This window comes from Corticium candelabrum, chromosome 16 (assembly GCF_963422355.1).
Source record: "Corticium candelabrum chromosome 16, ooCorCand1.1, whole genome shotgun sequence".
Taxonomy (NCBI): Eukaryota; Metazoa; Porifera; class Homoscleromorpha; order Homosclerophorida; family Plakinidae; genus Corticium; species Corticium candelabrum.
The window spans coordinates 5215094-5238796 of NC_085100.1; the positions used below are offsets into that span (position 1 = coordinate 5215094).

The 23703-nt window shown below is 40.0% G+C and overlaps 2 protein-coding genes across 3 annotated transcripts in view; one reads left to right on the forward strand and one right to left on the reverse strand.

Moving 5' to 3' along the window:
* LOC134191871 (ubiquitin-like modifier-activating enzyme 6) overlaps positions 1–11279 on the forward strand; it is a 40724-nt gene extending 29445 nt beyond the window's left edge. For both annotated transcript variants that reach the window (XM_062660502.1, XM_062660503.1), the window contains 11 exons: positions 35–163; positions 1098–1149; positions 6626–6689; positions 8143–8209; positions 8266–8337; positions 9148–9271; positions 9336–9415; positions 9485–9598; positions 9739–9954; positions 10987–11081; positions 11139–11279. In XM_062660502.1, the coding sequence (XP_062516486.1) occupies positions 35–163; positions 1098–1149; positions 6626–6689; positions 8143–8209; positions 8266–8337; positions 9148–9271; positions 9336–9415; positions 9485–9598; positions 9739–9954; positions 10987–11081; positions 11139–11259 (1134 nt within the window). In that variant the 3' untranslated portion in view covers positions 11260–11279. The remainder of the gene's footprint in view (positions 1–34; positions 164–1097; positions 1150–6625; positions 6690–8142; positions 8210–8265; positions 8338–9147; positions 9272–9335; positions 9416–9484; positions 9599–9738; positions 9955–10986; positions 11082–11138) is intronic.
* Positions 11280–11394: 115 nt separating this feature from the next.
* Positions 11395–23569, reverse strand: LOC134191873 (myeloid-derived growth factor homolog). The gene is made up of 6 exons (XM_062660504.1): positions 23402–23569; positions 23222–23272; positions 13229–13281; positions 13079–13160; positions 11596–11656; positions 11395–11532 (listed from the first exon to the last, which is right to left on the reverse strand). The coding sequence occupies exons 1-6, from the start codon at positions 23522–23524 to the stop codon at positions 11447–11449; spliced, it is 456 nt and encodes a 151-aa protein (XP_062516488.1). The 5' UTR covers positions 23525–23569; the 3' UTR covers positions 11395–11446.
* Positions 23570–23703: the final 134 nt, after the last annotated feature.

Below are 23703 nucleotides of genomic sequence, written 5' to 3' on the forward strand. Positions count from 1 at the left end.
AGATTGATATGAATATGTACAATATGCTTACTAGAAACTTGAAGCAGGTGAGAGATTGGAGGGAGTAAAGGTGGCTGCAAAACTGCTTGCTAATCGTCCTGAAAAATGGTCAGACTGTGTTTTAATGGCAAGGGTGAAATTTGAGAAATATTTCAATCACAAGGTAACATTAGTTATTTATTGGAACTTTAGTAGTATTAATGTTGTGCATGTTTATTAACTTGCTGTAACATTTTGTGACTTTGAAAGACCAATTGTTTATGAGATGAGAAAGAAAGCCCTTGGTTTACATCTAATATCACTTGAAACGACTTCAGTGTTATGTTTTTATGTGTGTAATTTCACGTTTGCTCTTTAATGCACATGACATAAGTAACAATCACAAGTATTGTTGTGTGACTAAGATATGGTACTAAATCTGTTTGGTATTAGAAGAAATAGCATCTAGCATTTAGGTGAGTAATCTTCTAGTGTTACAGGTGTAAGGTGTTGTAATTAGACAGGTGTATGCATTCAGTAGGTTAGTTGGTGTGTTGTGCCAGTGGACCCTCCCCCTTTCTACAACTTTCACATTGTTGCAATTATATAAATAGTTTACACTCAATCTCTATACAGTCATTCTATCAGTGTGATTAGCCAGTGCCAGTTGGTTTTGCTAGCATTTGTGTGTGTGTGTGTGTGTGTGTGTGTGTGTGTGTGTGTGTGTGTGTGTGTGTGTGTGTGTGTGTGTGTGTGTGTGTGTGTGTGTGTGTGTGTGTGTGTGTCAGTCAAGAATCAACCGAGTGAATCGTGTCTCGCCCGTACACCTACGGCTGTACCCCGCTTCTGATGGATTTCCCTAATGAACAGAACATAACGGTATCAATTGATACGTATGTCTTAAAACGTGCTATGTAATTAGCTGATGCTTGTTACATGCTCCTTACATGATCTATACCTTTACTTGCCGGTTCCCATAATAGTTAGTTATGGTAACATTATTTTCTGTTTGCAGCTTTTGTGGTGTGAGTGCCTTTGTGCCATGTCTCATGTGTCAGAAGTCATAAATAGACTTTAATCAATAATAAACTACAGCTGATTGATTTTATATATATTAGGCAAAGAACTTAATCCACGCATTTCCTCTTGACACTAAGATGAAGGATGGAAGTAAGCTGTGTTCTCCTTGTATGTAATTTGTACATTTAGGTAAATGCTTCGGTAACTGGATCTAGCCGATTTACATTACATTTTGTTACATTTGACAGCATGGTTGACAACGGTAGGTTGATTGTTAGATCTGGTGTCGGCACTTGTCAACTCAAACAAGAGGAACAAGGTTGTGCTGAATAATTTACCTTCAGTTGCTTTGCGAACATATTTGACTCAATTTGATTTAATTTCTTGTTCTAAACAGCACAATCACTTACATTGCCACTTTTTAAAAAAAGCAAATCATCTATTTTAATGTATGCAGTGGCAGACAAAAGAATGTTGAAGAATGCATAAATAGCATTTGGCAATGGAAGGGATTAAAATCTTGATTTTTGGGCACACTGATATAGAATGGAACTTTTGATGAGCTGTCAGACAAAGAATAGCAATTTGTACCAGTCACGGCAATTTTTGTCACACACACACACACACACACACACACACACACACACACACACACACACACACACACTTGAACCTGGAATTCCGCCAATACTTACTATGGGCTTTGGTATCGCAGAAATTTCCACCAGGAACTGCAGTCATTGGCTTGTGACAGGTCGATATTCAATAATACCTAGTCTCGTTGTATGGTGTCAACCCACCTGTTTTTGGACCATACTGAGGGCGTTTCACATGATGTAACTTGCTTCTCAGCAACAACTTTGTGGACGAGAGGCGTTCATCTGTTCTAAGTTGACCAAGCTACTGTAGTCTTTTATGTTGAATTTGACGTTCAATTGGTTCTTCCTTGGCAGATTTCAAATTGATGGTATTTCATATCTTGTTCAGTTTTGTTACACCCAAGGTAGATCTAATACAGCGCATATGAAAAGTGGTCAGTCTTCGAATATCTACTTGAGTGATTGCCGAAGTCTCACAACGATATGACAAAACTGGCATCACTAGTGATCCAAAGACTTGCAGTTTTGTGTTCTTGCTAAATCCTCGGTTTGCGAAAACTCTGTTTCCAAGAACAAAATTATTTCTGAATACGTTCAACAACCTTTGTGTGATAATCCCCAGACTTAGTGACAATGCTGCCCAGATAGCAAAATTCAGAAGATTTTAGTTTTTCAGTGATCCTCATACCCCATTTCATACCAGCATCATGGAAAGCATTCACCATCTGTCGCGACTCACTATTTGACGTACCTATTAGAGCCAAATCATCAGCATATATGGGAGCTTTGGTTTTTAATTGTCCCTTCAGGTTTTACTCGATAGTTCATAAATAGGCCACCAACTGTTCTAGTTCATAAATAGGCCACTATCTGTTCTGTAAGCAAACTCAATGCCACCACTCTTGTCCAGAGTCTCGTGCATAATTCTATCCATACACAAATTGAACAAGATTGGAGACAACACACACTCTTGACAGACACCCGTGGTTACTTGAAATCTTGATGAGATTTCCCCCCTATGTCGTACAACACAACCTTTACCATTGTGCATGTCAACAATCAATCTAACCACTTCATCTTCTATACCAGAACCTTTGAGAATGTTAGGGAGAGTGTGTCTTGGTACAGAGTCAAATTTTTTTAGGTCAACAAAGCAAATACGTAAGTTGGATCTGTGCTCTACAGCCTTCTCATTGACTTGTCGCAGTACTCAAATCTGCTCAATTATTCCCCTTTGAGGTTCAAAACCACATTGCTCTTTCAAAGAGAATCTTAGCTGACCTAACAAAACATTGGCAAGGACTTTCCCAGGAATATACTGAGTAAAGATATCCCACAATAGTTATCACATACCAGACAGTCATTCTTTTTAAATCATGGATCAGAACCGAATCTTTCCATTCTTGAGGAACTTTATAAGTCATCGAGATCAATTGAATAATCTCGATTAGTCAGTCAAAAAGTTAGGTGGCCTGCTTTGAGAAACTCTACCCTTACCATTCTTCAACTTTCTAATAGCCTCTATAATTTCTTCATCATTGAGTGGAGTGCAAGGAACTGACAAGGAGAAACACCAGTGTTTTGGACGTGTGACGTTCAGCACTAACTCAAAGTGATGTAGCCAACGAGCTAGTTGATCTTCGGTTGTACAAGTTGTGACCCTGTTCATCTAAGATCACATCAGGGGGACTGCACCAACACCTCATCAAACTTCCTGAGTTTCCTAATTAACTCACCATGCTTGTGTTGTTTTACAATCACTTTCTAAATTTCTCATTTCCCGATTTAGCCTATCCTGTTTGTCCTTTCTTCCAGCATGTTTACCATTCTTTGCAATTCAGTATATTTAGTTCGTGATTCTTATTTTTCCTGAGAATGCATCCAATGGATGTGAGCGCCTCTTATCAATCAAATCCAAAGTTTGGTCAAATTAAATAATTCTTTGCCCTTCTTGGTGGTACAAGATGTTCTCTTACTGAATCCATAACTGCTTTACGAAATTCAGACCATATGCTGTTGACAGTGTCACCAGATCTTTGCAAGAATTTGGCAATTATACTAGCCCTGTATGCACATCTCTCCTTACACTATTTGCTTTTTTTGTCACCTTTGACTTTTTCAGTATCAATACCAGCTTGGTAATGTCTAACTTGTGATCGCTTCAAAATCAGGGCCTCGTTTTATTCTGCAGTTATAAACCATAGACCTCATAGAATGTTTGACCAAAATGAAATCATGCACACTTGGCTGCAACTGACCATTTGGAGGATACCAGGTGGCAGTATGGATGTGTTCATGCTGAAAAAGAGTGTTTGGAACTACCAAGTCATAAGCATCAGCAAAGTCCAGCAGTCTCATTCCATTGTCACTGGTTGTTTTAGCTAAACCAAAGGCGCCTGTTAGTGGAGGTCGCTTCTGCCCAAATTTAACATTGAAATCCCCAAAACAAGCACCAACGATCTGGTATTTTGCATTGCCATGTCTAACTGCTGGCACTACAAATCTCTCACTTCATCCTCACTTTGTTCAGTTGGTGAATGATCAACTACAACACTTAAGACACCTCTTTCTGTCATATGATTCACCCTCATAACCCTATCCGAGACTGGGTCAAAGACATCACTGATTTCGTGGCACGTAGCATAATCAAACCATCACCTCTTGCAGCAACATCAGACGTTCCAGAAAAACACAGATTGTAACCAGACTGGTTGTCCAACTCCATGCAGCCGTAACCAGGCAGGTGAGTTTCAGTGATAGCACATAAAGGAATTTGAGCTGCTGCTAATTCTTGGGCAAGAAGATTGGATCGAGCTACACCTTGTAATGTCCTAACATTCCGTAGACCAATCCTTAAAATATTGTTTCTCTTCCAGAACTTGTTTATGACATCCTTCCATTTATAACAAATTGAGATATATGAACTACATTTACTGAATGCTGCTGAGATGATGAAGTTGGAATGCAGTTTTTCACTGCAATATTTAGAGTTGAGAAATCGTCTCAGAGGGTTTCTCATAGAGTTGGCTGATGATATATTCGCTTTGACAACTAGCTACTGGACATTGCATAGGTTGACCTTTAGTTGACATTATTACCCGAGGCCCGGATATCCGGGCTAAGGGTACAATAGTGCTCTGGCGAACAACAGGATGTATGACCGTATTTATACTCAATTAGCACAGATGCAAATGAAGCTATTCCGACCAATAGACGAGAAATGGTGTCATTACCAACCAATAGACAAATGTGGTGTCATCATAAGGCTCCACCTCTCTTTGTTTGGTAGCTGCACTATGAGAATTCGGCCATAGGTCGTCCATCCTGTATGTGGTGTTAAGTCCTTTGCTTTACATGAGGGTTTAGAAACAATGTCTACAATTGTAGTCTACATTTGCACGCTCATGTTTTTCCAACAACAACCAGGCATCTACAGAGTGTAGGTGCTGGATTCAGGTGCCATGCGGTACGTGTAGCTGTACCTGATTTGTAACATTTTGCTTGTTCACAGTGTTTCTGCATAGTGGTTCTGCAGTCTGACAGCTTGAATTTTTGGTGTGAGTGGCTGAGCGGTGTTGCAAAAATCAATAGTGTCGTCTTCAACAGAAATTTGGTACTCCACAGGAATTTACGAAGGGGAACGTGCATTGTCCATGACAGCGCATCTGTTTGTCAGACGAAGTGACAGACCTGTAAGTAAGCAAGTCTGGAGACGAGTTACATGCTTTGCAGCTTTTGTTTACACGAATGCATTGGAAACCTTAGCTGAGACCAGTGAGTTGGGCTAAAACCTCAGTATGCAAAACGTTATTACATGACGAGATATGTGATTACATACACTGGTCAAGGGTTTCGCACTGTAGTGCTTCTGTATTCATTGTAAGCTTTTTTAGTCGTTGGGTTGCCATGATCAGTCGGAGGTTTCGTGACAACACCCCTTCCCATGCACACAACTCTTTGATCCCCGGGTTGTCTCTAGATCTTCAGAGTCCAGTCCTATTCCTGGTGTCACTGCCTCTTTTCCCAGTATCACCCCTATTTCTGTCCACACGCAGAGGAATGTGCTCTGTTCTGCGAGTAGTAGCATAGAAACAGTCACTCGGACGACCATCTTGCTGGGCTAGCACATCCTAGCCTCACACCATCCTCAGCTTGCCAAGGCTGAAGTGAACGTGTATTTCCTCCCCCTGGGCAGGGAACTACCGGAAATACAAGGTCCCATGGGGTACTGTCTTGGAGGGTCGAGTGAGGACTTTCATCCCACAACACACACACACTTCCATCCTTCTATGCTACTCAGTTACGAGCTAATCACTCCTGAACAATGTTTACATAAATAGACAAAAAAGAAACTGTCAGGTTGTCCGATCTTGATGTTGATGAACTTGCGTAAGAGAAACAAGTCCAGCTTAGATTGACATGTACTGGTACACAGAGCACCTCAAAGATTTGTATAGCTTTTGCAACGTTGCTGTGAGTCAAAATTCCAAAACAAGATGTTTCGCTGGTGTGGAATCACTGTAGCCACACTTATTGTTCATGATAGACTGGCAACCACAGAGCTTACAAAGCGCCGGGTGCTGCCATCCACATCCAGGAACACAACACAACACACACACCTCCTGTATTCCTTCCGTCTAAACGGACATGCTACCACACACACACACACACACACACACACACACACACGCACACACACACACACACACACACACACACACACACACACACACACACTACACATACATGTCCATGCGCACAAACACTACCATAAAGCACAGGCTGTCAGTTTGCGTTATCTGTAACTGTGACCTATTGTAGCTATATCAACTGAATTTACTATGCAAAACGTAATTGACTGATTTATGATTCTATGAATGAGAGAGTTATCTTTATTCTAATTGGGGTGGCAAATTCAAGATACTAGTTGATAAATAACTTACCTAATTGAGGTTTAGTTCACTATTACTTCCAGTGTATCTTAGTCATGTAATCTGTAGAGCTGTAATGTATCATGTTCTTCCTAGGTTTGTTTTGGCAATCCCCAAAACGGCCTCCTGTACCACTGAATTTTGACTTCAATGAACCAGAGTGAGTGCTGTTGACAAATTGGATCATATTGGTGTCTGTTAAGCTGTTGGACAGAATATTTCTCATGCAATTTGGCCCAGAGACTTCATATACTGCACAGAGGCCCCTTTGTTAGACAGAGGCGCTCTCGTGAAATTAAATAGAACGGGTTGTGAGGAGGGAGGGACAGAGGACCAGGAGGAGGAGGAGGGGATGGAAGGAGGGAGGAACAGGCTTAATGGAGGGAGGGAGGAGAGGACAAAGAAAGGGGAGGAATGAGGGTGATAGGGAGGGAAGGAAGAGGGAAGAGGAAGAAGAGGAGAGAGGGAGGAGAGGAGAGAGGGGAGAGACAAATAGGAGACTTGAGAAAAGGGGAGAGGAGAACAGGGGAGAGAGGGAGTGTTCAGCTTTGTCATTAAGTTCTACAAACATTTTTGATTTAGCTAATTCAGTGGAGATGCGGAATATTGAGGCATACATGTACAGGGACTATTTGGTTCTGGGAATATTTGGTCTCAGGCAATTATCTGGGGCTTATTTGGTTCCAAAAACCGTTAACTGAGCTTATTGGTTTTGGCCACATGTGGGGAATATTTGGTTTCCAGGACTATTTGGTTTTGCCTTTTACGCCTCAAATCGGCACTCTCTAACTGCTACAGCTGTCCGAGACATATACGAATGACATAAAAATGGCCATGATAATTTTCAGACATCCTGATGAGCAGAAATTGAGTGCGACCTGCTTCTTCTTCGTTTGTATTTGGCTTCATATGAATGCTCCAGTCATCATGACATTGTCGATTGCAATCTCACGAGTCTGACATTTGTTTTGAGGTAAATCTCAGGCTTGCCTGGTAGTTGGCATGTCAAAGTAGGTGGAGTAAGAATTTATGTTAGTCTACAGGGTAAACAAACATATCTCGATGATTGAATACGATAGATTCTTACTCCGCCTACTTTCTACACACCCGCTAGCAGAGGAGCCGAGATTTTGCCTCAAAACAAAAGGTCAGACTCGTGAGATTGCAATCGACCATGTCATGACGACTGAAGCCAACTACAAATGAAGAAGCAGGTCGCACTCGATTTCTGTTCATCAACACGGCTGAGAGATGCGTGAAAATTATCATGACCATTGTCATGTCGTTTGCATATGCGTTATACAGCCATAGCAGTTAGAGAGTGCCGATTTGAGGTGCAAGAAGCGAAACCAAATAGTCGCTGGAACCGAGTAGTCCCCCACAGGTAGTGCTAGACAATTAATATGTGCTCTACAGGGACTCTTTGGTTCTTTTATTTATTTTGGGGTTTATTTGGTTTCTTTGCTAAGACTACGTCTTAAAACACAGAATTCAATGTCTGAGTAAGGCATTAGAGTAGCATGGGGTCTTTTAAATGTGTATTGTTTTAGTGGTATGTGAATATGCCACATGCACAAGCATTACTTAGTTCTATAATTTTATTTGTTTTACAGTCATTTGTCATTTGTTACATCATTTGCCAAGTTGTATGCACAAGAATGGGGAATGGACATTGACAAAGTTTTTAGTCATAATGTGGTGTTCAAGGACATTTCTCTATACAAAATTGTTTGTAGAGTGCATCTGCACCAATGATGGACAGCTTCCTGAAGTCTTGTGACATTCCAGAATTCAAGCCAACAGGAAAGGTAAGAGTGATTGTTTGAGTCTTTATGTAGACCAATTGTTTATACAAATGTGCCGTGTTTACTACACTTGTTAGGTGTGCAGATTTGCTGTGTTATTACACATATTAGAACCAGATGTGTTTCATTAAACAATACTGAATTGATGGCAAATACGGATTGCTTGATGTATGCTACAAATTGCTGACTTGTCGCATGTCTTATAGTTTGCCTCTTACTTAGATGGTTCCACTGATGTTGAAATTGTTTGTAGGCCACCTCATATGCTCTGGTATCCTCTTTCTAGAATTGATAAGAGTTGTTGCTGATAGTTGCAGATTTCCAGCACACTGAGCTAGGCTTGTCTTACACGGTTGCCTCTGTTCAAAACAGCCAGTAAAGTATGGAAATAGTAGTGAAGAGACACGAGCCATTCTTTACAACTGATAGCTCTGGTGGATATTACTGGGCAGTGAAAACCATATAACGCTTTCTCAGTTTCAGACTAGACTGTTGTTCCCACTATAGCTCACAAGTAATAAACTAGCAGCATTGTTAGAACACCTCTGTGAAAGGAGAATAGGCAACCCATACTTTTTGTGCATTCATTGTGAATTGAAGATCGAGCCAAACCAGTACTTGGATTCAATGGAAATTGGAAAGTTTCAGTACCTGTTCAGAGTGAGGTCTTTAGGACACATCCTCTGTTTGAATTGGGAACATGTTATCACAGCTGAGATGCCCTTGTGTAACGTTGATCTTTGCTGTTATGGTCGTATTTTGACTATTTCCTCCACCACTTTGGCTTTTGAGCAATGTAAATTGTTATTGTAGAGAATTGAAACAGACGAGAGTGTTAAGAAACCAGAAAAGGAAGATATAGCAGGATCAGAAGGGCAGCTGGAAAAGTGTAAAGGGACACTGGGAAAGATATTGTCAAACAAGTCAGTTTCACAAGGTAAGAAGATACATGAATAAGCTATTGGAAACAGCTGTATTGTATACTTATATTTGTGTTGTAGAAATTCAGAAGATGAAGCCACATAAATTTGACAAAGATCAAGAGGGAAATTTCCACATTGACTTTATCAATGCAGCTGCAGTATGTCTTTGTAGCCCATGCTTGATAAGTTGCATGAACATTGTTAATTATTGGTTTGATTGTTTATAGAACTGTCGTGCTCGTATGTATGGTATTGAAACATCTGACAAACTTCAAACGAAGCGTATAGCTGGACGAATTGTGCCAGCTATTGCAACAACAACTTCTGCAGTTGCAGGATTGGTTGGTGAAACCTTGTGTACATGGTTTTGTTATCTAACAGTCTGCAACAGTCTGTTCTTTGCTTGTACACGTTGCATGGACAGTTAGACCAGGCTAGTGACATTGTCTTAACACAACATCTGCTGTTCTTGTTTCTTTAGGTGAGCATTGAATTGTTAAAGGTTGTGAAAGGCGGTCCCATAGACCAATATAGAAATGTTTTCTTGAATTTGGCTCTCCCTCTTATGGTCCTGTCTGAACCAGCTGCTGCTGAAAGAACTGAGATTAGACAAGGGCTCTCATACACATTGTGGGACAAGTGGGAGGTCCGAGGACATGCCAACTACTCATTAAGAGAGTTCCTGAAACATTTTGTGGTAAGATACCATTCAGTCTGTGGTTGTCTCATGGCAAACTCGTCTTGCTGCCTTATCACAATCCAGGCTATCATAAATTATGCCCCAGTAAATGAGGTCATGTTGTATTTGTTTGAGCAATTTGGTTGCATATTTGTTTGATAACATCAATTTTTCTAAAATACCCAGACCTGTTTCGTTATACCTATTTTCTTACCTCACAAACATCAGGTACCTTTCTAATATCAACAGATGCCAATCAGTATGTACATTATAAGTCAGAAGTACCAGTGGTCAGCAAGTGTGTGTGTGTGGAGATAATTATCAGTTCCATAGGATTGGTATTCTTTGGCATTGACCAGAGAAATTGAAAGTCATACCTGCCTAGAAAGTTACAACAGCCTTGGTTCCTTACATGTACAGTGGCTGCAGGATATCTGGTAACACGAATAGCATCTAGATCAACTGGCATTAAATATTGGATGTGCAGTAATGCCAGGCTGCTTAGTCTTTCTTGGCCCATTGAAGACAACCGATAGGCCTCGAAGCATCTTAGGACTATGCAGACTTCTTTCACTCTGTCATCGTGACTGCCAGATGAAAAAACTCGTATGTGAGATAAAGTTAATATTTTGGGTACCACACATCTGTGGGTGTTTTCAGGAAACCTGGAAACATGCCTGGTATGTGCCTGGTACAGTAGTAATGAACTTGACCTAATAGCACCTTGTTGATCAGAGCTGTTGGACAAACAAAAGGGCATATTAAAAGTCTGCCAGATTTGATATCACCATTGTTGACAAAAGCAAGAAACGATTACAGTCTATTCACTTTATCCATAGTGGGTAAATTGCATATTCTGTAGGGGCAAAAATGTGAAATGAACATGAGAAATGCCAGAATTAACTAGATGCAAGATTGATATGAAACATGTCAAACAATACAACAACAAACATACTACCATAAATCAATATTGCCAAGAAAGCATATTAATATTTCAGTCGATGCCAGGACTGCTCAGCTGGAGACAAACTTTGCAATTTTGTTGTTTAGGACCGCCATGGACTAGAGCCAGCTATGGTAGTTCATGGAGTCAAAATGATCTATGTTCCAGTGATGCCAGGCCACAGAAAGAGACTGCCAGAAAGGTAATTTGGAATGTTAAATGTATAGTTATATCTGATCATGATTTGTCTTCATATCAGAATGATCAAATTAATCAACCCTCCAGCAGGTACAGAGTATGTTGATCTAACAGTGTCATTCAGCATACCAGGAGAAGACGAGGACAAGCCAATCCCACCAGTTCGCTATTTCTTTCAGTGAACGCTTTGGTTTAATCCAACACAACTAAATTAGCAGAATTTGTTAGGCAATGGTGGTTGTGAGTGGATAGCAATTTTAGATACAGTTTCAAAGTACGTGATTAGGAGAATACTTTGAAAATTCCAAATTCACAGAGTCCTCACCGTTTACTAAATCACTTGCTGATTTGGTACATAACGCTACAAACTTAGAGTTCCTTTTTGCGTTTGTGTTTGGTTGCTCTCAGAATTAGTCTACCCAGACTGTTCTTGAATTTGCCTTCAACACTCTGCACTATTAACAGTATGTAGAGACATGTTATGCATTCATCACAGACCTGTTGTCTAGTGTTATTACCTGAACCTTGACCAGTGTTCGCTGTAAAGTCTTCTTCGTTTATTAGATGACCCATACTGTCCTACAACATCAAATACTATTAGACACAGGATCTAGTAGCTACAGGTATTGCCATGATTGTAGCTAAAATTATGAGCTAATGGAATTTCAGAAGGCTAATGAAAGTCAGATTGGCACTATTTACCTTAAAATGCTGCAAATACTTTAATGTAAACATCCAACCAATTGCCAACATATCTCTGACAGTTAAGTAAAGGCAATTGCTGCCCGTAACATGCCCATATATAGAATGACTATGATGACTTGGGCTACTCAAATGTGATTGAATCATTCTAGCTTAAAAAAGCAAGCCAAGGACATCACCTGCTTTCCTCATTCATCTACTGAGGCAACACATGTGGTCTTACCTAGCAACTTTGAAACAAACCACAGCTGATCCGTGTTTGTCATGGGTTGGGCTTAGATTACTATATGGTGAGCTTGTCACACAACCAACACACTCATCTCGCAATCTAAACATTGCTTATAAAGTGTCAACAATTACATACATTTGAACTTTCAGCTAGCTTAGTTAAACATCTGTTAATAATACTACTCCTGAATTATGAGACTAGATACCACCAACTATTTTGCACATGGACGATAAGCTTAGACATTGATGTATTTGATGTATTCAACCTCGTCCGTTTACTCCAAGTCAATCATTTGCAAAACCTCCTCATTCTAATCTTTGTCTCCTACAGCTCAGCATTCTATTTACTGTAGACATAACAGTCTTATTTACAATGCTGATTCCACGGCAACAACTGCATTGTACATGTAGCTTTCCTACTGCTATGCACATGGACACTGCACCCATAGTAACTGCTTCAAACTTACTTTCTGTAAGCTAGAAATATGCAGCATCATTATTTGAATTAGGCCTTCCTTGCCATAGTTGTAAAAGAACATGATATAACAATATATTTGTAGTAAAGACATTCAATAGTTGATCCAGTGCAAATCAGCCAACATTGTATGTACCTGTTGTAATTTCATTTAGGCACAGAATTATGTAACTCCCAAAGCTAGAGAAACATGAGAGAGAGACTCATAATTTACTGGGGTTTGAACCCCTAAACCATGGAGTGGTAGCCATTATCGCTACTATTATTATTATTATTATTATTATTATTATTATTATTGAATTTTCTTTCATATCATGTATATGATGTAGTTCCCACTGGGGGCAACAATGAGCAACAAAACAAACTAACAAACAACAAACACAATTAAACTTCCCCGCTACCCACCCTATATAACTTCTTGATAAGGTTTATCAAAGAAATTGACGAAGGTCAAGGTATACCTCAAGTCTCCAAAGAACAAGTATGTATGCTGTATGGCAATAACATATACATATAAGCAAACAAACTATTTGTCTATCAGTCTGTCTAACTGTCTTTTACTCAAGCATGGGTAGTCAAACTAAACAAACACTTACAAACACTTCAGCTGAATTGAAATCAGCTCCAATTACTGAAGCTGCAAAGTTTTTGAAGAATAAGTATGATGCTTTGTCTGGTCTAATAAAGGTAAAACAAAATTATTGCCAACATAATGCATGTCACATTGCAGCAATGCTGACATATACCTTTCAATAACGCAAACATACCCATCCTGTTTAGTCAATGTGATTTGCCAGTCCTAAACAAACAAGAAATAACAATAATAACAAAAACCACGATATTTTTTAATTACAACCATGTCATGCATCAGCAACCCTAACCTATACTGCATGTGGTATGTTGAGGTACTGTTGCAGTCAACATTATATGGTGTGTGACATGTATTGCAATTGTAAATTAATTTTTAAGTTGTATCCCTAGTTAAATTATTTAATATCCATGGTTAGCCACAATCAAAAGAAAACGTTTTTGTTGTGGGCAAGAGTACCCGAATTAATTAATCCAAATTAAGAGTACATTAATTAATTAATTAATGTGTGTGTGTGTGAATGATGGATATAGATTCTTTTGGTCAGGAAATCATTGGATGCCAGGCGTGAATCAGGAGTAGGTGTTGCCATCAGGACCAACATTGCCAACAAACTTGTTGATCTTCCCATTGCACATAGTGATTGTCTGATGTCACTGAGGTTACCTCTAGACAAGAAAAGGTATCTAACAATAGTTAGTGTATATGCTCCAACATTAAACTTCAAACGATGCTTCAAAGGAAAATTTTTATGATCAACTTCACCAACTTTTAGTAAAAATTTCATCACATGATAAACTCATTCTCATGGGTAATTTCAATGCTAGAGTTGGTCGGGATTATGCTTCTTGGCCAGGAATCATAGGGTGTAATGGTGTTGGTAAAGAAAATGCAAATGGTTGACTGTTGCTAGAACTTTGTGCCACTCATGAGCTGAGCATAACTAACACCAGATTTCAGTTACCTAATAAATTGAAAACAACCTGGAAACATCCTCGTTCTCAACACTGACATCTACTTGATTATATTATTACAGGACAACGAGATGTCCAAGCTTACATGCGTTCTCAGAAGCGCTGAGTGCTGGACAGATCATCAGCTGTTAAGGTCCAATGTCAAATTAAAGATTTACAAAAGATGTCATCTGAATTTCTCAGTCGAAAGTTTGACATAAGTCGTCTGAATGATCCTAGAGTTGTTCTCAATTTTGAAGATCAACTCAAAAAGAACTGGCAGCATCTGAACAACCTGAAGGTTCATGGACTAGACTTAATATAGCAGCAACAAATGCAGCCAAGAAAACTATTGGCTTCATAAAGAACCAAAGGGACGACTAGTTTGACACCAACAACGTGGTAATACAAGATCTCCTGGACAGAAAATATGTTGCGTATGGTAAACTGCAACAAAATTCAAGAAGTATTAAATTGAAAGAAAAATTCCAAGAAAGAAAAAGAAAAACACAATGTGTGTGTGATGTGTGTGTGTGTGTGTGTGTGTGTGTGTGTGTGTGTGTGTGTGTGTGTGTGTGTGTGTGTGTGTGTGTGTGTGTGTGTGTGTGTGTGTGTGTGTGTGTGTGTTAGTCTCGTGTAGCCAGACCCTTCCTGCCTGCATCTCGCCAGCAGGATGTAGGTGGGAAGGGTCTGGCTACGCGAGACGTGTGTGTATGTCGGATGTGTGTGGTACTATAGCTCAATTGGCAAATAGAGAGTGCGTTTGGAGAATGGAAACAGCCTGGACCTTGCAGGGTTGCAAGTTCAAGTAACAGTGATGGCAAGCTATGGCATAATTTCCTTGGGCAAGAAATACACAATTGCCTCTCAACTCGGGAGTATAAATGAGTACTTGGTCTTTGACTGGGGTGGCAAAGGTCTCCGACTGCAACAAAGTCCATCAGCCACTGGGGTCTTGATGGGACTTAGGATGGCCACACCACAGTTGGCGTCACAGTTGGTGCTCTTGCGAGCACCTCGCCAGGCTTCAGGAGATTACTTGGCACGACCCATAGCTCCTGCTTAGTGCACAGGAACCCAGCCATCTGGCTGGCGGCGCTACTTCTTTTCATCATAGATGTCTTTGGTTGTGTCTTGGAATCTCTATCACAACAAACACAGAGGGAAAATCATATCTCAAAGGAATCAATAACCCAACGCTGGGGAGATCCTGACACTATAAACATAAAATGTATAAAACGACGTATGCAATGGTTAGAGCATTTGGCTTGAATACCCATTGAATTCCCAAGATGTGCTTCTTTGGGTGGCTATCAGAAAAATGTCCACAAGATGGCATTAGAAAATGCCGGAAACACATAATTAGGAAAGACCTAAATGATCTAAAGATTCCAGAAAGCTCTTGATATGACTTAGCAAATAAATCAAGATCTACTTGGAGAGATCATTGCCATACCTGCCTGGACTTCCCAACTGAAGGGGTAGCATGTCTGTTTAGACAGAAGCAACACAGGAGGAGGAGGAGGAGGAGGAGGAGGAGGAGGAGGAGGAGGAGAAGGAGGAGGAGGAGGAGGAGGAGGAGGAGGAGAAGGAGGTGTGTATCCCAATGAAGTCTTTTTGTTGGAGGGCAGAGAATGTGATGGAACGATTTAGTGCTGAGATATTTGAGGGATTGCAAATTTGAGGTTTGGAGGATACAACCACAAGATCAAAATGTGTGGAGGAATAAAATCTGGATCACCAGACAAGAAGTGAATTTCAAGAAAGAAGAAAAAGAGAAAGACTGCAAGGATGAGCAGAAACGGCGATGCTAAGCAAGGCAAACAACATCGAAGTTTGATATACATTGCTGTTTTGAAGGTTGTGGCTTCACTGCTGTAAATCATCTGGTCTTGTAAACCATCAAAGGCAGCAACACAGTCAGTCCCTAACTGGCCAATGTCAGTATTGCCACCCAGCCCTCCTTCAACTAGGCCTCCGCAACCACTGAGTGTTTTGCTGTCAGAGAATTTCCACCTCCCAACCTAGTCTGTCGTGACCTTGGCCTGCACCGTTCCTTATTAGAATGAATCCAGTGAAAGGAAAGGTGTGTGTGTGTGCACGCATACGCGCATTAGGGACAATGCTGGCAACATTTGTCCATTTTTACCGTTATATCTTTAAAGACATTGATAGTAACATTGGCTGAAGATATGAATATATTTAGTTGAAAAAGTCAGGTGGCCCTGGTGAGAATTGAACCCACATCTCCCGCATCACTTACCATCAATATACTTCACACCACTTCGTGCATATAACATCATATATATATATATATATATATATATATATATATATATTATTTATTTATAATACAGATAACACAGATAACACATATCTGCCCTAAGGACGAAAGCACAAAGAGTCTAAGTCGCAATATCGCAATAATTAGGTAGATAGTCAACTATCACAAGTCATAATCTGTCACTAATCTGTCATATATATATATATATATATATATATATATATATATATATATACTCATATATTATATTCTCAAGCTACATCTGATAAGTCTCGTGCCTCCAAAAACAATCTCTGTAAAATCATGTGGCCATTGTGTACCCACAATCTGGCTGAGAGTTGCTCATGGAGGTTGGTTACAGTTCTACTCAAATTTGTCCTCTACAAAAAGTTTTTTCTAACTATGTCTTTCAAATGCTCTAACCTCTTCAGAGACCAGCAGCCAAAGCATTCCACGACAAATGAGAAGAACTTCCTGTCACAGTTATGAACTGAAGTTTCATATAGTTTGTTCTTTGCTCGTTCTCCCGCTTCTGCTGCTACTACGCCTGCACACCCAGCTGCCTCATTAATGAGAAGACTGTAAAGGATTCCAAAACTAAAACATCACAATATCCGGGTCTTAGACCCATCATGAAATCGGGGTGATAAATTTCTCCTAGTCTGCTGCTATTGTCAAACGAACATCGTTGTTCACATCGAGTGTCTGAGTTGTCGATAAGTAAAGTGTGGAAAACAAAGTTTGCATGATAAGGCATTACAGCATCTTTTAGCACTTCTCTGATCAACGGCAACACAAAAGGTGGTCACTAAATTCGTCCAGTACTTGTCTGAAGGTATATCTGACAGCTTTTGGTAGTGATGAAAACATGGTAATTCCAAGCCATAAATGTAGGGCAACTATCATCATATCTTCTGTGGTGTCATAATTGGCAAAGTCCTAATTTCAGATTAGGAACTGCACACAACCATGAACTAGCATGTGAGGCTGGGATAGAATTCAAGCGATCACGCAATCATGTAAGCTACAAGTTATTGATGACTGAAGGGAGTAGTCTAATGAAACTTGAAATTGCTGTTACCGCAAAAAGGATCTATGCTGCTGTGAGAAGGTGACTGTCTCATGAAAAGTGTCCCTTGCTTGTGTTTCATCAGGAAGAGTCAAAACCGGTTAATCAAGTAGTTTTTCATGTAACAATCTTGTGATGTTACAACTGCCAACAAAAGCAGCTGCTGCAAAACGAGATGCCTCCCGTTGACCAAGACTCTAGTCAAATTGGTAACGTGGTTTCCAGATTTCATCAAGAATGCATCAGCATCTCCAAAGAATGTTGCATTCCTGTATCAAAATGAAGTAATTGGTCATCTGCCTTACCTGGTGGAACTGTGCACAACAAATGATTGAATTCACAGTAGTTCTATTGAGGATTTTATGATGTTGGCATTGAAAAACTTTGTGTACTCTCTGGCAAAACGTATTGTCAAGGAATGCATCTGTACCATAAACTGGCGCCGAGAATGTCAACTCAACCTTAGACTTGTGACACGTCAAATGTTTAATAGAAACTCTGGGAATGACTGGATCTGTTCCAAAAATGAAGCCACATCTGAACGTGAACCAAAAAAGTGCTGTCGTCACGATAGCAAAGTTGTAGAGCAGATTTGGAAAAGGATCTATGCTATGCAATAGATCAGTGACCACCAACAAACACAAAAGCGGGCCCAAGGGTCACCTTGCTGCAATCCACTGTATGAATAAATTGTGTGATCCCCAAAACAAAGCTTTCCCCGACAATGGTAACAGCACTGGACCCATGCAAACAACGATGGGAATTCCTGATGAATATGGCATAGAAAAGATGAACGACTGCAGTTGTTAAAGGCGTTCAACATGTTTATCTCATCTCCGTGATTATTAATAGAAGATCTAGCAGAGTGAATGGCAGTCTCCAGACCACCAGGAACTCCAACACCCAATTAACATTAAGGGGGAAAACACGAGAAAGTTGAGGTTTGACAGCTGCGCAACAAATTCAGCTAGTCAGACGGTGTAACACTTCTCCTACAGCTGTTGACCTAATGCCACCCTGCTTTTTAAATAGAGCCGTTAGAGGTGAACATGTAAGCCAAGGAGCAATATGCCTGTCTGATGTACCTGTCAGATAAAGCGACACGACACAGTTCAGTCAAAATCTATGGAGGAAGGAGCAGTACAGCCATCACCAGCATCCAGTAAGTGTTGTGCATGCAGTCTAGAACAACCAGTAAAGTGAGGAAATGCACATAGAGCTGATAGTACTGCAGCAGGTGCAACAAAATTAAGTGGTGCTGGAATGTCATCTGACCAGTCAGGAAGCGTATATTCAGGATGTCAATGCCTCTAAAGCTTCTTCAAAGCACCTTCATCATCGTGTTCACAGCCACTAGAGCCGAGAGCTCGCATAGCATCCCCGTAACAGCCCTCTTGAGCCAAAGCCTTCGCACATGCAACATTCCTTTCAACCAAGGGTCTAACTTCATTCTTTTTTCATTTTCTTTCACACCTACCCACGGGAAACAGGTACCTACAGTTCCCAACAGGACTAAATAGTGTTGGAAACTAATTAGCATAGTTAGATACTTAATTATAGAACTCTCTAGATCTTTGTACTGCCTATGTGCATTCTAGAATTCTATAGCTGGTGTTTTACAGCCACGTGTGTGGTTGTTCTGTTTTGTTGCATTCTGCTCGCACTTTAGTGAATATAATAATTGTTCTTTAACGAGTTGAGCCAACAAATAGACACAAACTAAGAAATGCAGATTTAATTTCCGAGCGTAGTGAAGCTTCTAATCTGGCTCGCACAACAAAAAGGGGCATGGTCCTATATGGCTATCTATCAAGCTCTTGATATGTGTGTGTGTGTGTGTGTGTGTGTGTGTGTGTGTGTGTGTGTGTGTGTGTGTGTGTGTGTGTGTGTGTGTGTGTGTGTGTGTGTGTGTGTGTGTGTGTGTTAGTACACACAAACCTCAAATTTCTTCTCCCTACGTCCACATTTCATTATAAGACCTACTTTAAAAAATGGTTTCCGTGTCCAACTACAGATCAGTACAAGAACAGTTCGTGCAAGTGACCAAACGGCGATGAAAAAGCCGCATGAAGTTCCATCGCCCCATCCTTTTGTAGTTAGGGATTGTGTGTACTTGACAACCGAGAAACACCTTTAGAAGCTGACTGCTAACCAGTATGCCATCTACAGTCAACTATTCACTCGTCTCGTACTACAGCATAATCAATCCTAACACTTTAGATAGATCAGTGCACTTTCCGGCCATTCCACTTTTTTCAATTTTTAGTTTGGTTAAAAAGTGAAATGTACATCATGCATTTCAATGTTTGGACCAATTTTTAACTAAAAATTAAAAATTACTAATTTGAAAATTGAGATACTACATATACGGAAATCAAAAATACAAAATTGAAATGACAGCTGCACTGTCTGGCCAAGCATATTCCACCTAGTCTTCAGTGACAGCACCTAGATGTGACAAAGCAATTTGATTGTTGGCACTGTCTCTTCCAAGGTGTACAATCTAGGCGACAATTGACAGACCACCTACTCAAATAATAGGTACTGCTGATGAAATAGCCATTAGTAACTATCTCTAGCAAAGTGTCTTGCATATCCAGACACTTCCCACCTACATCCTTCCAGCGAGACCAGAAAGTGAATTCTTGTTCAGTTGATGTGGCACCTTAAAATATTTGGTCGATTGTACACTTGCACTGGAGGGATTTACTTTGTAACACTTGCAGGTATAGTAAAGATGCACCTGTACTTGCACCAAAGGGATTACAATTGTGGCATGGGTTTAAGCACAGAACAGTTCACCTTCCCTTGCCAATATCGCTAAGCTGATTAGATTGTTTTAGCACAAATTACTCAACACAAAGAAGTACACACAAGTGATAATCGAACTATATAACAGACTCCTCAGATAACAATCTCCTGGAAGATATTGTTGCTGAAGAAAATAGGCAATCTGACCATTTGTGTAACAATCAACAAGAACAATGCGCTCAATTAATTCAACAGAAACTCTGGATGTTCATCATGTGCTAATTATTGTTTTGGGGGAATAATCACCTTTTAAATTCAAAGAAGATAGCTTGCTATGTGTACACTTGTGCCACAACCCTAATTGCTTTGTATACACCTGCAAGTGTGCTACAAACCAATCCCTCCAGCAAAGTCTACAATTGACAAATTACGCCACATTAACTGAGCAAGAATTTGCAATCCTAGAGAATCCTTTATGTTAGAAGACTAGATAGAATATACTTGACCACAAACTGCAGCTGTCATTTCAATTTTGTATTTTTGATTTTCTTATTTGTAGCAACTCAATTTTCAATTCTGTAATTTTAATTTTTAGTTATAATTGGTCCAAAAATTGAAATACACAATGTTCTTTCAATTTTTAACCAAACTAAAAATTGTAAAGTGGAATGGCCGGAAAGTGCACTGACAACCATTTTATATGTCAACAAATATACCATACCACTGTCGTTACAATGGATCAAACTGAATGAGTGCATACCTACACTGTACATTTCAATTGTCTTGATCACGACCGCAAAACGACGACTACCCACCAGGCTTAGATACGTAATCTAAATTACTAGGAAGTTTGCATGTTTACTTCCATGACATGGTTTCAACCAATATGTATTGTCTAGCTAGAGTCCGGCATTTCAGTAGACAGTCAGAAAACTCCGTTGCGATGTGATACTCACTAACGCAAAGCACCACCTGCGGATACCATACAACTAAAAGTTGCCAAGCATAGCGAGGCTTCTAATCCGGGTCGCACAACAGAAAGGGGCATGGTCCTATAGGTCTCTCTATCGAGCTCTTGGTATCTATACATACTGAGTATCTGTAAAGACAAGATCCTAAATGTTTGTGCGGCTACTAATTTGTCATTCTTGGCTCATTGTCACTCAAATTCTCCAAACATGCTTACCGAATAAAAATGAACAAAGCGATGTCAGTTTCAATAGGTCGGTCCCTTTGGTGATCGACCCTTGAGCAATAAAGCTGTCTATTCTGTCCCACATTGATCGGATTGCTAAGCACGACATTCAAGAGCATAGCGTGCAAGGAAATTAATGGTTTTCGCTTTCGAATAGTCGAAATAGAGCGATTAATAGGCCATTGTAGGCAATGTCACAATTAAATATGTGTGTGTATGTGTACGCGCACGAACCTGAAATTTCTCCTCCCACAACCACGTTTCATTAGAAGACCTACTTCAAAAATTTCCGTGTCCGACTACAGATCAGTGTAGGAACGATTCGTGCAAGTGACCAAACAGCAACGAAAAAGCCTCATGAAGTTCAGCTGCCCCATCCTTTCGTACTGTAGCTAGAGATTGTGTGTACTTAACAACCAAGAAATACATTCAGAAGCTGAATGCCACCTACAGTCAACTATTCACACGTCCTGTACTTTACTGGGAAATTTGCATGTTTACGGTAATTTCCATGACAGGGTTTCAACAAATACGTGTACTGTCTAGCTAGGGCAAGGCATTTCAGTAGGCTACCTAGACGGTCAGAAAACTCTGTTACGACTTGTTACTCACCAATGCGAGGTGTCTATGGATATAGCCTTGCACGAGGCCCTCTTCTCCGAGTGCGCAAGAGGCCTGGGTACAAGGCTGCTATGTATACCATACAAATACACAAATTTCCATATCAAATTAGTTCATAGTCACTTCAAATTCGCATTATGTCAAATCAAATTCATACTTTGTCAGTTCAAATTCATATGTTGTCAGTTCAAGTTCATACCTTGTCATTTCAAATTGGCATTACGTCAAATCAAATTCATTCACAAGTCATTTCAAATTGGTTACTTGTCATTTCAAATTCATTCAGTCATTTCAAAATTGGTCAACTGTCAATTCCAATTCATTCACAATAATTTCAAAATCTGTGTCCTGCTAAAATTATGTGTAGATTTGTGTAGATTGCACTCCTCCTACCTAGATAGTTAGCATTTCCAATTTGAATGTGGGTTAAGGTATTGACCAAACTCCTGAGGTAGCTTACTAATTAGACTATTCATGAAGACAGTATAAAAAAGACAGACTTTCTGTACGGCACCCCATTGGCACAGCACATGCAGGTCACACATAAATGCCAGATTACGAAAGAAATTGCTGAAGAAGCAGTTGAATCAGCTTTAGATCCACTGCTGGTTGTCCGTTGTTTTAGCCAAAGGCACTAGCCAACCTTTATGTAATATGAACAGATGTGATCTTCCTCTTGAAAATGACATCAGATGACTTAATTACTTAACTTAGTGTTGTGTTTCATTGTGTACTGTAATATGCTAGATCATTTGTGTGATGCAGTGTATTTGCTCAGTTTACAGAATATAGTGGTCCAGTTTCAAACTATAGTGGTTAATCAGTAAAATTGCAGTTGTGTGCAATTGACATGTGTTGGTAGGAATCTGAAATGACTCATGACAGATTTGAAATGACTTGTGAATGAATTTCAATTAACAGTTGACCAATTTGAAATAAATGTGAATGAATTTGAAATGACAAGTGACCAATTAGAAATGTCTGAATCAATTTGATTTGACATAACGTCAATTTGAAATGACAAAGTATGAACTTGAACTGAGAAGTCGTATATATTTGAATTAACAAGGTACCAATTTGAATTGACATAATGCAAATTTAAAGTGACTATGAACGAATTTGATCTGAAAATGGTGTAAAATTGAAACGCCCCGCAGCCGGCGGTCTGTCTTCTAAAAGCGCGGCGACTGGCATGAGTCTACCAATTGCCTCCCCACTTTCAGAGACCGAACAACGCCACTTCAGCTGGTGTGTTTGCATGAATATGAACGCGTTACCTCATTCGTTCCTCCCACTGCGGCCCAGGAAAACACACACTTCACTTTTCCCTGTAAAAAGAATACAGAAACCAGTTAGACTACCATATCTCCATGTCCAATTGCACACACATTAGTTAACGCAAATAAACTAGCTAGCCAATGCACTGCAGCTCGTTTGCCTACAGAAGGGATTCGTACCAGTGAAATTTCGTGATGAGATTGACGGCTATTTGGTTGCACGTTAAACACCGACGTTTCTTCCTTGACACACATTGCATGACTCACAAAAACGACTAGAATGACAAATGTAGAGGCATTCATTGCATTCAAAACAGCCAGAGCCGTATGACTAGTTAAGTCTCGCGTAGCCAGACCTTGCCGCCGCGTCATGCGTAGGCCTGCCGCCATGGCGCATTTTAGCCTCGTACCCAGACTCTCTCTCGCTAGTCTTGTTCGGTGCCCGTATAACCATTCCAGGCGCGAGAGAGTCTGCGCATTTA

Excerpts from the sequence above, each read along its gene's own strand:
- LOC134191873 (XM_062660504.1), bottom strand. The coding sequence starts at position 23,524 with ATGAATGCCTCTACATTTGTCATTCTAGTCGTTTTTGTGAGTCATGCA. Across the intron at positions 23,273-23,401 it reads CTCATCACGAAATTTCACTG|GGAAAAGTGAAGTGTGTGTT; the intron begins GTACGAATCCCT and ends TTCTTTTTACAG. Across the intron at positions 11,533-11,595 it reads GAACACTGGTCAAGGTTCAG|TGCAGAGTGTTGAAGGCAAA; the intron begins GTAATAACACTA and ends TACTGTTAATAG.